The sequence below is a fragment of the Terrapene carolina genome, unplaced genomic scaffold (genome assembly GCF_002925995.2).
Source record: "Terrapene carolina triunguis isolate 2854851 unplaced genomic scaffold, T_m_triunguis-2.0 Scaffold629, whole genome shotgun sequence".
Classification (NCBI taxonomy): Eukaryota; Metazoa; Chordata; order Testudines; family Emydidae; genus Terrapene; species Terrapene triunguis.
This window is the reverse complement of record NW_020664980.1, coordinates 13,586,638-13,600,041: the sequence shown is the minus strand read 5'-3', so window position 1 is coordinate 13,600,041 and position 13,404 is coordinate 13,586,638. Positions and strand designations below refer to the sequence as shown.

Genomic DNA, 13,404 nt, shown 5'->3' with positions numbered 1-13,404 from the left:
GGATTCAACGACTGGGGGAATTTCAGCAGGGAGAATGTAATTATTATCTGCTGGAGTATGGTCAGGACCCCAGGGTTAGCACCCCACGAGTGTGAAAAGTTCCGGGAAAGTTACAGTGAGCAGTCACGGCTTTCATTTTACATCTCTTCTGCAAAGATGGCCCCTCCAACAGCAAGGCACCCCTCGGCGTCATGTTATCGGGCTAGCCGGATACTGACGCAGCGGGAGGCATGCTGCCTGCTGAATCATAACCACTTACTGCAGCATCCAGGAAATCTATTAGTGGTGCCCCAGGACCAGCTCTGACTCTGCTTAGCTTTCGGAATCTGGGGCAATGAGAGCTGGGCAAATAATGCATCAGGAATGGTTTATTTCCTGTCCTTGAATTCTCTGCAAACAGACAGTCAAATTCTCCAGTTTATTCACTATTCCAAATTACTAGCAAATATCTCTCTGGAATAATTCTTCATCTGCAGGCTGTTTGCACATACCCTACTGTGAAGATTTGTGGTGTTGTGCGGGATGGCCATATGATGAGGTGTCTGTTCCTGGAATGGATGACACATGTGACCAGACAAAAGCCTGAATTTCAGGAGTCAAGTTGGCAGTTGGCACTGTTGGTTAGTTATTGCATTGCGAAGAGTGCATGATGTTTGAGGTTTCACCCGTATTCATGCTATTCACTGAGACATTTGCAGGGACTGATTGCACAAAGGGCAAGCCTAAATGATGCAAATTTGTTCTGTAAGTGAGATGAATACCCACGGGAAATGTTTGCCAGGATCTACAGAGGTCTGGAATGGACCAACAGCAACGTGAGGTGGCTACAGAGGTGGTGCCAAAGACCAGGAGGGACTCATAGAGTTTAAGACTATCAAAGTCCAATCCACGTTCCCATTTTAAGGTCTTCGAATAGCAGGCCCCTTGGGGTGCTGTATTGTCACACACACGGTGGGGGTTCCCAAGCATGCACTGTATATCCTTCTAGGGCATCATCAAATGAAATCATCCTCGGTCCATGGTAAGCCACTCCTGAACTGAGATACCATGCCTCACAGAAGTGGACTAGTCCACTGAGATAAATCCTAGGCTGTTTCTCCTGACCAGTCTGAAGAGAGACCCAGGCAGATGCAGGGAAACCATCTGAAAGCCAAGAATTTCCAAGTAACTGCAGATTCCCAACTAGGGTGACCAGACAACAAACGTGAAAAATCAGGACGGGGGTGGGGGGTAATAGGAGCCTATATAAGACAAAGACCCCAAAATCGGGACTGTTCCTATAAAATTGGGACATCTGGTCACCCTATTCCCAACCCTGAGAGGGGAGGGGAGAAAGGGACATAAGTGAGGCTTTATTCCGACATGAATCCCTCTCATTAAGGGGATGGAAGTGGTGCAACTGAGCCCATTAAAGAGGGGATGATCGAGCATGTACCTCCCCCATTGGTGTAAGCTCTGTACGGAAACCGCCACACATTCCCCAACCCCACACAGTAGCCAATACAGGAGAGAAGGAAATCCAGCTTCCCGGTCCAGTTCCCTCTCTCGGCTGGGTACTCCATCTCCAGGTCCCCATCTCCTTGGTCGCTGGGGGTCATCAGCAGGTCTGGAATTATGGGCTGACCGAGAAAGAGAAGAAGGGGGAGGAGGGTAAGGGAGTCGGAGAGAGGTAGGCCAGGGACAAAGGAGAAAGAGAGAATGTATAAACGAGGGGAGAAGAACGTGAGGGCCAAGACAGGAGAGAGGATGAAATAAGGGAAGAATGACAGAAAGGGTTTGTGGTGGAAAGGGAGAAGGTGGAAAGGGAAGAAGTATGAGAAACAGGATTAGAATTCATGCTGCCGAGTCACCAAGACTTTAATCCTGAGGAAGGGTCCCCTTAGAGCCCCCCGTATGGTCAGTTCCCAGAGAGCAGGATGACACGAGTGACTCCAGGAGACCCTTGGCTGTCAGTTCAGTTCAATACTATCCCTTCTGCATTTCTTCCCACTTCTGGCCGAGCAAAGGAGTGCCATGGGGACTCTCCTTGGGTGGCCAGAACCCACCTCCCAAGTACAATCCTGCCTGCTTTTCCCAACCAGAAAATTCAGAGGTGATAAAGCCAGAAGGGACAATGATGAACATTTCGTCTGACCTCCTGCATAGCATAGGAGGACAGAATGAGAAGAATGGTCTCTGCGTTGCCACAGACGGTGACATTCCCACAGAGCCGTGCTGGCGAAAACTGGGGTTGACCCTGCTTAATCCCTTTGCTGTGTGGGACGCTCCATGCTAAAAGTGCTGTATTTATTTCCCACGCTTTTGGCATTCCTGTTGGCTTGAAGTACAGTGCTTCAGTGATAACCATGTGCCTGGTGCCTCAGATCCCTTCCAGGCTCACAGAATCTGACCCCTGATCGGCAGAGTGCATGCTGCTATCACATGGCAGGATATTAACCCTTTCCTTTCCCCCCAGGATCTCAAAGCTATGCCGCAGCTCAGCAGGACTGTGGGGCAAATCTTAAAACACAGCTAGATTTGGATACGCCCCCAGATGTCTGGCTGTTTAGCTGGAGCTCACGTCCTTTGATCTGAAAGTCTGGCTGGATATTTGGCTTTGCAATGAGCCATCCAACCCTTCCTGGTGAGACACGCTTTCCGTAGCCAAAAAGAAGGCAGAGCCTTACTTGGGGGATTGGCTAGAACAGTGGTTTTCAACCTTTTTCTCATTGGCAGACCTTTAAAAAAATTCAAATGGAGGTGCCGCCCCCTTTGGCAATCTTAGACAAAGTCTGCAGGTCCCCAGGGGTCTGTGGACCACAGGTTGAAAACCACTGGGCTAGAAGATTACGGGCTGGTCCTTATTTTATCTGAAGTCATGCAACCAAATGACCCAACCTCCCTGACACACCATTGCATGAGATCCCTGTACTGGTATGTCCCCCAGCAAGGGCTCTCTGCCACCCGCAGGCACCACAGACCAAAGCCCAGTGACAGAATGAGGGGCTCTCAGCCTCTGCTTAGCTGCATGCTGAATCGTCTAAGCCCCCAAGCTGCAGCGTGTCTCATGCTCTGACCAGTGCTGTGATGGCAACGAGTCAGCGGAGTCAAGTAAGGTGACGGGTGTAATGGGACCACAGACAAACTCACTGGCCAATAGAAGACACGCGGGTCAATGGGCTCACTTGACCTCCTAGTTCTAGCCCCTCCAACATGTGTACTAGGCTCTTACAAGAAAGACCCCATAAGGGTTTGGGAAACATCTGTATGAACAGCTGGCACATGGGGGGAATCTGCAGGGGGCACCTGGTCTATAGTTTAGAACCCACCTGTTTTCTGCACAGGGATGGAGATGGCAGAAGACCCAGCTGCAGGTTAGAACCCCTTTTGGTCTGCACCCCGGAAAAAAAAACCAGACCAGCAAATAAAAGGTGGCTGGAAAGCGCAGTGCTGCCCCTGCCCCTGACCTCGCCAAACCCGCCCGGCACTCCCAGCAGGTGAAATGCTCATGAAGCCACCCCGCCGCCCTCTCTTCCTTTTCTCGCCCTCTCTTGCAGCTGCCCTTTCCTCGAGCTCAGCGGCTCAGCTACAGCTGCAAGGTTCCTGCGGCTCAGTTTCCATGGAGACGAGGAGTTGTTCAAATGGAGAAAGCGTGTGTGATGTAGCCAACCTGATCATTAAACACAGACCTGCCTGGTACGGGTGGGTTTGCCCAGATGGTTATACACCTATATGCCTCACGCCTGCCTAACATGTACATACATGCACACATTTACTTACACACGGGCACACATCATGCACACACATCCACACTTGCATGCAACATGGGGGGAGGGATAGCTCAGTGGTTTGAGCATTGGCCTGCTAAACCCAGGGTTGTGAGTTCAACCCTTGAGGGGGCCATTTAGGGATCTGGGGCCAAAATCTGTCTGGGGATTGGTCCTGCTTTGAGCAGGGGGTGGGACTAGATGACCACCTGAGGTCCCTTCCAACCCTGATATTCTATGCAAATACACACCTATACGACATTGCCTTCTGGCAAACTTGGAAAAAATAGCAACCTAATACAAAGCAGCAGCGCCCAGCAGTTTGGATAGAACTCTTCCAAAGTCTCAGCAAAAAATCCAGCCTGAAGAATCTAGACTGAGACCAAAATAGTATCACTAAAAGAAAAACGCAATGATCATTGAAGACACCGTTAAAAACCTACCAGTCTCTGCTGGAGGCCCCTATAACAATACAAGGGCTATATGAAAACCTCCAGAAATTCAAACTCAGAATATTGTGCAGCCCTGTTAGTACATCAGAGTGGCTTGAACACAGCACTGACCACAGCAAGGAAGCCTTTCTGAAGCTGTTTAACTTAGCCCTCTGGTTCACAGGCTTCCCTGAGGTATGGTCACAGACGAATTACCCCAATACACACAAGCAGAGGTGACTTTCACTCACAGAGGCACCTGGGTTTGCTGTAACACCAGCAAATTATTCTGTAACCTCCTTAATGAAAGATTTGACCACTAACAAAGTCAGCCAGGAGGGGTCAAGCTGGATTCCTCACTGAGAACCAACCCCCCTCGTCCCCAGCCACATCCTTGCCACCAGAGAGCACGTTCACAAATGTGAGGACAAGTAACTGGACAAGGGATCTGTCTGCTGTGTCGGTTTTTAACAAGCTTTGGACTCAATCTGGCGCACAGGGCTGAACCTCAAACGGGAATGAATGCCGCCATGTATGACCCTGTTAAATCCATAGACCAATCATCAAACATAACTTAAAAAGAAACAGCCCAAGAAACAGAAGCCTTCAAGCAAGAAAAGGGAGCAAAACAAGTGTGTTACCTCAGGCTGACCTTTTCCATCAGGAATGATCTTGGAACTCCCACCAAAAACCTCTGTGACATGCAGGTGATCCGCTAGCACCTCTGCAAGCCAGTCGCCAAAGGCATTCATGTGACAGCTGCCACCAAGCCAAGCCTGACTCTTGCCCAATCCAGAATCAGGGACGCACAGCAGAAGTGGAAGCCAGGGGAAAGCAAAGCATAGCTGGGCCCCGCCAGTGAGCAGTGACTCCGACCAACCTGGGATGGAGATGAACTCTCTACTGTCATACACGAAATGCCAGGGAGCGGGAGAAAGATATTCCCTCAAATTATTGCAAATAAGAAGTGCATTAGAAAACAATAAGAAAAAACTAAGCCTAAGAATGCAGACACCTGGCAGAGCGGGCATCAGGGGACAAAGCAACCTGCCACCGGGTCAAGGAGGACAAATGGACCTAGGGGTTCAAGTCCCTATAACCCTGTGAAGCTCCATCCAGGGCAGATTGTACCTAGTTGGAACAGAGGCAACACTTGTATTAGGCACCGTTAGTGAAATTCAATAGTGACACTAAATCTGCGCTGTCCGGAGAAAGCTAGGCTTCCTCAAACGTTGGACCCGCTTCACACAGGGCCTTTCATGAGTTGTAGGGCCCAACGGTGCACCGCGCAGGGGCGTGGTGTTGTATCTATGAGTGCATGGCCCAAAGGAGCGCTGAGGAGGCCGGGGAGTGCAGCGGGACCTGATCCGGCACCACAGAGAGCACTGCTGCCAAATGACGCCAGCCTCGCAGAAGGAGTGAAGCCGGAGGGTTTGCCCCAAAGCCACTGAAATCAATGGCGGGGCTCCCATTGATATATGGGCACTGAATCAAGCCCTAACGAAGACGCCTGTAGCTAAGAACCATGTGGACGCGCTGCACTGATGATTAAGACTCTCTTGCCTTAGAAATGCCCATTCTCTGCCCAGGCCCAGCCTCTTTCTTACCCTGGCACCTGTGAGTAAGGCACGCAGAGGGGCTCTAGACTTCTTTCTGCTCTGTGCAGAGGGCTACGCCGGCGGCTTAGCCTTCCTCACAGCTTGTGCAGCCTCCATTCGCTCTTGGGCTGGATGGAGCACAGCAGCCTCGCACGTGGGCTGTGAAACACAAGCCGAATGGACACTGACTAGCAATGCCCCCGGGAGGCTTTAAAACAAGACTTGAGCGTAAGAGAGGGGTCGGGACTAGACCGAACCCCACATCCCAGCCCTCTCTGAACTTCCTGGGACCCCCCCCCAATCCAATGACTCTATAATGGGGCAAACCCAATCCCCAGCTCTGGCTGGAAATTTTGGGCCCATCTCCAGCAAAACCCAACTCAGACCTTTATGAAAACACTGTTAAGGAAAAACAGGTATAAAATCCATCGAGCGTGAGAGATGTCTTGTTTTCTGTTCCACCACAACTTCCATCCATTTCGGGAAAAGACTTAAACCCCCAACTCATGGATGGAAACTGGATCAAAATCAGAGGGAAAAGCTCTTGAACTATCCGAGATGTGACCCCAAAGCCAACACAGTGTAAAACCTCCCAGCAATTGTACTGGGCTCCTTGGAGGAAACTTGATTTAAGAGATAATAACAAATGTTCAAAGGTTCTAGGTGACCCTGAACACAAGGGATTGTGGAAAGGTTAAAAGGCCTGATCCTGTTATCCCCCTGCCATTGAGTTCCAGGAGAGTTTTGCCAGGATGGGGCCCAAAACATTCTGTAGCAAAACAGCATGAATAATGGGGAAAGCAATCCTGGAGACATATGTTTCTGTTTGAGCTGGTATTTCAGGAACTAAATGTGTCCCTGAATCAAAGTTAAAATGGATCTCTATCAGCCGCAGTGATGGCTCATACAGAGACTTTGGAAGGGGTAGGAAAAACCTGCCTATATGAACTTTTAATGGATCTGGCAGTCACTTTGTCATCCAAAGCGTGAGAGGGAAGAGCCCGACATAAGCTGGACCCTACACTGAAACATCAGAGGGAGGTGGGGGAAACGTAGAAAAACATCCTACATTGCGCAGGGCAGCATAAGGGGAAAAGTGAACTAGGCAGAGACTTACAATGGGCAGAGAATCATGGGTAAGGGGTGATTTTACTTTAGCTCTCTAAACAGATATATACTACACAGATTATTCCAGGGAAAACCTGTGGCAGGAGGTCAGACTAGAAGATCACAGTGGTCCCTCTTGTCTGGGAATCTATGAAGCCAGGCTCAATTACAGATTAGAGCAGGAGTCTCAAACCTTTTCATGGTGTGGCCTACATTTCAACAGTGAGATGATCTCCTAAACCCCTCCCCTCCCATTCACTACAGGGCATCCCCACCTCCCCTCCCATTCCCAATCCTACAATGTCCCTTTGGTCGCTACAGGACAGTAACACCTGAATGACTGTCTAGCTGTCTTTTAATGTGGATTGGTGGCTAGAAATAAAGAGGAGCCTGAACCGTGTGACTAGCTCATGGAGGATCGGTCCATCAAGGGCTATTAGCCGAGATGGTCAGGGACGCAACACCGTGCTCTGGGTATTCCTAAACCTCTGATTGCCAGAAGCTGGGAGTGGACAACCAGGAATGGATCACTCAATAACTGCCTGGTTCTGTTCATTCCCTCTGAAGCATCTGGCACTGGCCACTGTCAGAGGACAGGATACTGGGCAAGATGGACCATTGGTTTGACCCAGTCTGGCCGTTCTTATGTTCTTAGCTAGGTCACTGCAGACCATCGGTGATCGACAGAGCACAGTGTGAGAACCTACGTACAAGGTTGTAAATGGCACCTGTGCGATGGAACAGTAACGGTAGTACTGTACGTGTAAATAGAGAGAGAGGGGTGTGGAAAGAGAGTGTTTGTACCTCATTCATTTACAGAGAGGGGGAATTTAATTTTCAGTAGATTGAACTGTCATTATTTGAGACAAAATCACTGAAGAAATAATTATATATATTGAACAATAAGCAAGCCTTCCACAAGCACAGCGAGTGACAGGGCCAAAGCAGCCGAGACTGGTAGAGCAAGCATATGTCTTGGTTTCACTAGGGCAGTCCTGGTTTTTCATAACATGTCCCGGCGTCTTAGGAACTTCTTTCATGGTACTTGAAATGTCCCACTTTTTCGTTTCAGCCATCAGGCTGCTTGGGCTTTTAAGAACTACAGAATATGTGGTCAAGACCAAGTTGGAATTCAGTCTAGCAGGAGGAGTCGGGCGGCGTGAGCACCCAAATGAGAGAAGGGAGAAGTAGAGCGGGCGTTCCCGACACTTGTAATGCGTTTTGTGATATGCTCAGACAGGCACTACGGCGAGTGCTACACTAGCAGGAGCAGCCCCAGCCCACACTTCTTAATGAAGCGCACTCTTCTCTTTCAAATGAGCGTTGGGGGTCTGGCGGGAGATCGGGGAGCAGGGAGCCATGGCAGAGAGAAGGGCTTGGTGCAGACAGAAAAGCACCACACGTGCCAGAGAAGAAACAGAGTGGTGGAGAAAAGAGAGAGAGCCCGGAATCAAGAGGAAGAGGGTCGGGAGGAGAGACAGAAAGCAGAAGTTTAATAGTAGGTTCCTAGGCTTTGAGTTCCAAAGGGGCCGGAGAGGGAGCTAAGTGCCCAGCGCCCAGGGGATGACAGACCCCCTCAGGGCCCTCTGAACTCCCACCTTATGTGAAGGAAACTCCCTGCGTGAAACCCAATGTAGCCAGGCATTAGGGCTCTGTCCTGTCTGGAAGCAAAGGGAGGGATGGGTGGGAGAGTGCCCCAGTCACATTTGCTCCGTTGTTTGGTCCCCCTGGGAGGCAGGGGAAGAGAGGAGATCTGAGGGGAAAAGGGAGGTTTCTGGGGGATTGGAAGGTCTCTGAGAAAGGGGGTGCCTCGGTAAGGGGCCACGCGAGCTGAGGGGGGATTTGAAAGATGAGACAGGGTAAGAAAATGCCCACTTTATTTGAAACTATTCTGTTAAGAGCCCCTCAGCATTCTCTGTGTCTCGTTACTTGGATTCATTTAAAGAATCCCACAGGTTTCCCTTCAAGTCTCCAGATGTTCCCCGCACAACCTGGGAATGGCAAAGAAACCTGCAGACTGGCTGAAACGCTCTCCACAGTCCAGGGGCCACAGCAACTTCCACTAAAACCAGCGCGTGAGAGCTTGCATGGGCAGAGAGAAGGGGCCGCAGGGAGATAAGGCTGCAGCTGGCTGTCTGTGAGGCTTCAGGGCACGGGCAAGGGAGCTGCTGAACCTGACAGGAATGTGCCAAAGGGCTGCGAATGTACGTTTCCCTTTCCTACCGGGGGAGGATAGTTCACCTCACATGCCAGACTCTCATCTGGGGCAAATGGAACATTTGTGCCCTTTTGTGGCCCCGACCCTGTCTGGGAGGGGAACTCCAGTCCCAAGAACTAGCCTTGGCGGGGGGTAGGGGGGAGTCTCTTTATCAGCGAGAAGTCCAGCTGCTGGAAACTGAGGCACCGGGGCCAAGTGCAGGGGAGCTGGTCGGGACATGCCAGGGAGAGGACCAGTGCCACGTGCCCGCATCCACCCCACCCTCCTTGAGCCCTCCCATCCCTGATACACCAATACATTTCTTTTAAATACATTCCCTGCCACCTCACAACGGACAGAACCTCCCCACACACCCTTCCTAGCCAGCAGCCCCAAGGGACAGGATGGAAACTCCTCCAAGCAGTTTAGAGCTCCCTTAGGCAGGGGAGAGGCCTTGTCATTCCCCCCAGAGCGCTCCATCCCCCTGAGTGCAGGAGCTCTTGGGAACCTTCAGAGAGCTGCAGTTTTACAGGGGTCCGTTACTTTTTCTGCCCAAAGTGGAGAAGCCACAAAGAGTAGAAGCAAGGGGAGGGGCCAAGAGAAGGGGGAGGAGCCAAAGGAGCCAGAGCGAGAAGAGACGGGGTTCTGGGGAGGATCAAACTGCTTCCTGTCCGCTGGCCAGTCTGCTGATCCCAACACACGTTGAGCACCCGCGGCTCCCAAAAGATAGCTCGGGCCCTACTCCCTCCCCAGAGCACCTGCGCCCGCCCCACATCCGCTGCACCTGTGCCACCGTGGGTATGATGCCAGGCGTGCAAACCACACAACACCTCGAGGAACAGCGTGTTCCACCTGAGCGCCCACCCCCGCCCGCCCAGACACAACATGAATCATCCCGCCGGAAACACCTGCTCGCTAGGAAAAGCATCTCGACAGCGAGGCTGGCGGGCGAACGCGGGACCAGCCAATTAGCTGCGCCGCGCCGGGCGTCGATGTTGACTGAACTTGCTAATTAAAGAGAGCGAGAAGAGCTCGTTACGAAATGCCAGCCACCCACCTGCTTAATCTGCTACTGAGCCAGCTTTGGCTCCCAGCATCAGAAAACTCCGCTCTTCCCATTTGCAATGAATGACCGTTAATAAGTACACGAAACAACCCCCCTCCCCCAGGGGGAGAGGAGATGGAGGATTGTGAGGCTGTACATTAGTCCCCTTGACCTGCCTGGTTTGCATTAAAAAGGCACTCCCATGCTGGCCAGCCCCGTAGCTTTCCCCCTCCTCTCCTTCCTTGGCATCTCATTCTGCGGTTACAAATCGCTGCTTCCTACCTCCCGGAGATGGTGCTCCTGGACCTTCTTCATCCTGACGTCCTGTTGCTATGCTCCCTCTGCCTCTCCGCACGCTGACACCTTCGCTCGCCCCGGAGACCGTCTCTACGGCGATGGGGAGGGAGGAAAGGAGAATCCGAAAAAGAAAAGGAGGAATCCCACTTCTCGCTCTCCGGCTCTCTCCTCCTCAGCTGGGTGTTCCTGGCACAGACAGAGGAGATGTTAACCCTGTCTGGAGTGAGACAGAATGAGAGAGGGTGCAACCAGCAGGGCTGGCACACGGGCTTGCTCTGAGTTGGAAATTGCTGGGTGGGGAGCAGCAAGTGGGAAGAGGATGGATCCCGGCAGGCTGCAGATGGGCTATCAATCAAAAGGGTTTCTGCCATGTGCGGGGTCTGTGGGCTGAGTCCTACTTCGGGAAAGCAATGAGTTCCAATGAGGACAACCCCGGTGGCTCAGGGACTGGAGATCCTCAGTGACCCCGTGGGGGAATGCTCATTGGGTGGGAATCAGGCGGAGACTAGGGCTGCGTCACATGTGGAATGAGTGTGCTGGATCTCCCTGTGATCCCTACTGGATATTTATCCCGGTCCTGGATCCGGCTGGCAATTTGCCAATGCTGGCCACCAATGCCTGGGAGCGGCCCGGATTGGAGCAGCAGGTCATGTCACAGGTGAGGTTTGAGGTGCATGAGCAGTAAGACAGGGCTGAAGTGCTGCAGGACTTGAATAACAGGGTGTGCTGCAGGTAAGGGTTGAACGTATCAGCCGATACAATGGGATCAAGCCAGTAAGAATCTGCCTAGATATCCAGAGGGACTAGACCCATGGGGTTCACCCCACCAGCGCTGACTGGGCCCTTCTTTAAGCAGGCCCTGCGATAGCCCGTGCAGAAGGCACCCCAGGGTTCTCCAAACATCCCGTAAGAGATGGGCTCTGAGACAGGGAACCGCGAAGCACAGCTCTAAACAGTGCGAGTGCCCCTAGCAGCCTCCCTGGACTGCGCAACAGCCCAGCAACGTATAACAGGGTTAGTGTGTCTGTCTGGGAGCAAGAGCAGATTCACCGGCCGGAGAGGGGAACGTGTGAGGGGAGTCCTTCTCTTTCCGGGTGTAGAGCTGCCAGCCGGCACGCAGGTCCAGGACAGAAAACCAGACCTGTCACACTGCGCCTCCCGGTTCCTTCCTGCCCATATTTATTTTCCTCCCCCCCGAGAGACATTGCCACGGGAGCTCTCGCCTGCGGGAACCAGAGCTCCAGGGAACAGTGTCATGCTGGAGGCGCTAGGACAGGGGCTCTCAAACAGTCTCATAGTGCAAAGCCCCTCTTACTAGAGAGATGGGCTCCCAGAGCTCTCCCCTCCTGCCACGTCCCTGGGATAACTACACCAACTGCCAACCTGCAAAAGGAACCTGAGGGACCATTAGCAGCTGGAAATAAGGAGAACATGCTTCATTTACTTATTGGCTTTTCTCTGGTGCTCATCCCTGGAATCTGAGCATCTCACGTATGCTAATGAACTAATCCTCAGAGCACCCACGCCAGGTGAGGAAGTATTATTACACCCTTATTCTGGGGAAACTGGGGCACAAAGTGGTTAACTGATTTGCCCCAGGTCCCAGAAAAGGTCTGATTCAGTGCTAGGAACAGACCTCAGATCTCCTGAGTTCCAGCCCAGCGCCTTAACCATGAGCCCATCCTTCCTCCCACACAATTAGCCAGCTCTCCAGGAACCACCAGCAAGGGTTGCATAAACCATCAGCTGTCCCTGGATCACAGCTGAACACCTGCTAAGCTAATGGGCTGGTGCTGTGACTTCCTGAGGCAGGACTCCGGGCACTGGCATCATACTGTGGTGGCAATTCCCCAATTGCACAGAATCCCAGCGTGCATGCACATAGGTCACCGGGAGCCGAGCACTTACCTCCTGCTTCCAGAGCAAGAAAATCTTTAACCTCCCCAACTCTGCGTTCCAGCCTGAGACCCCAGCACAAACCGAGGCTGCAGTGAGACACAGACAGCGCTGGGATGTCTTGGAAAGATCTGCCTCAGGGGCACAGGCGACACCCCTCCATCCCCAGGCTGGGGCATGAGAATGACCCAAGCAGAGGCAGCCCCCAGAGAATCCATCCTAGAAGCTCTGAATGGTGGGGCTGGGCTCTTTACCAGAACTGTGCTAGCGCACAGAACCGTGATGCAGAGCCCGTCCACACTGACCAGTCACAGCAGGTTAGAAATGGGGTTTGCTAGACCTGGGTTGAAATGAGTCCCAGACACAGTTCCCCACCCGGGGGGCCAAGGGACCCTCATACCCCCAGGCCAACCAGACTCCCCCTACCATGGAAGGGCTACGGAAAATATTTCTCTTTTCCTGCAGTCCCCATCCTCCGGTGAGAGATTCCTCTGGGTCATCGGCTCTTTGAGGGGTGGGGGCGGGGGAGGGATACATCAGCTGGTCTGGACACAACAATCCTGCCCACCCCTCCCCTTGCCCTGTAAAATCCGACTGATCAAATGAGGTCTGGGCTTTTTCTCTCTCCCTTTCCCCTCCCTCCATCGTGTCATTGTCTCCCCTCTCGGCTCCTTCTCTCTCTCTCTCTCTCTCCCCTCCTGTCTTTTTTTCCTCCCTTCCCTTCTCCTCCTCCCCTTAGCCCTCCTCTGGGGGGGGGAGCTGGTTTCCAGCCCCGCTGTGCCCAGGGGAGTTGGCAGCTGCCACTCCTACAGGGGTCCCTGCACAAGGCCCAAACCTGGTGTCCCTGCTCCCCCTGCTGGTGGAGCTCAGCAACAGGCCCAGTTTGATTTTAAGAGGGGGAGCCGCTCCCTCGAGGCGTGGGCTGTCGGGGGCAGGAGAGACTAGACCCATGGGGTTCCCGACTGACCCATCTGCACTAAGCCCAGGGAGGGAGAGGGATTGTTTAGGCTGGCACGAAGGGGGATAGTTCGGGTGACCTGCAGCGACGTAGGCTGGTGCTCGGGGGGGACCTGCTGGCAGCGAGCTG

At 52.6% G+C, this 13,404-nt stretch overlaps 1 protein-coding gene across 1 annotated transcript in view; it reads right to left on the bottom strand.

Moving 5' to 3' along the window:
* The window catches only part of SLC6A7 (solute carrier family 6 member 7), a 30,016-nt gene extending 19,577 nt beyond the window's left edge, over positions 1-10,439 (bottom strand). The window contains exons 1-2 of the mRNA XM_024217031.1: positions 10,407-10,439; positions 1,436-1,619 (exon numbers count right to left, since the gene is read on the bottom strand). Coding sequence (XP_024072799.1) covers positions 1,436-1,619; positions 10,407-10,439 — 217 coding nt within the window. The remainder of the gene's footprint in view (positions 1-1,435; positions 1,620-10,406) is intronic.
* Positions 10,440-13,404: the final 2,965 nt, after the last annotated feature.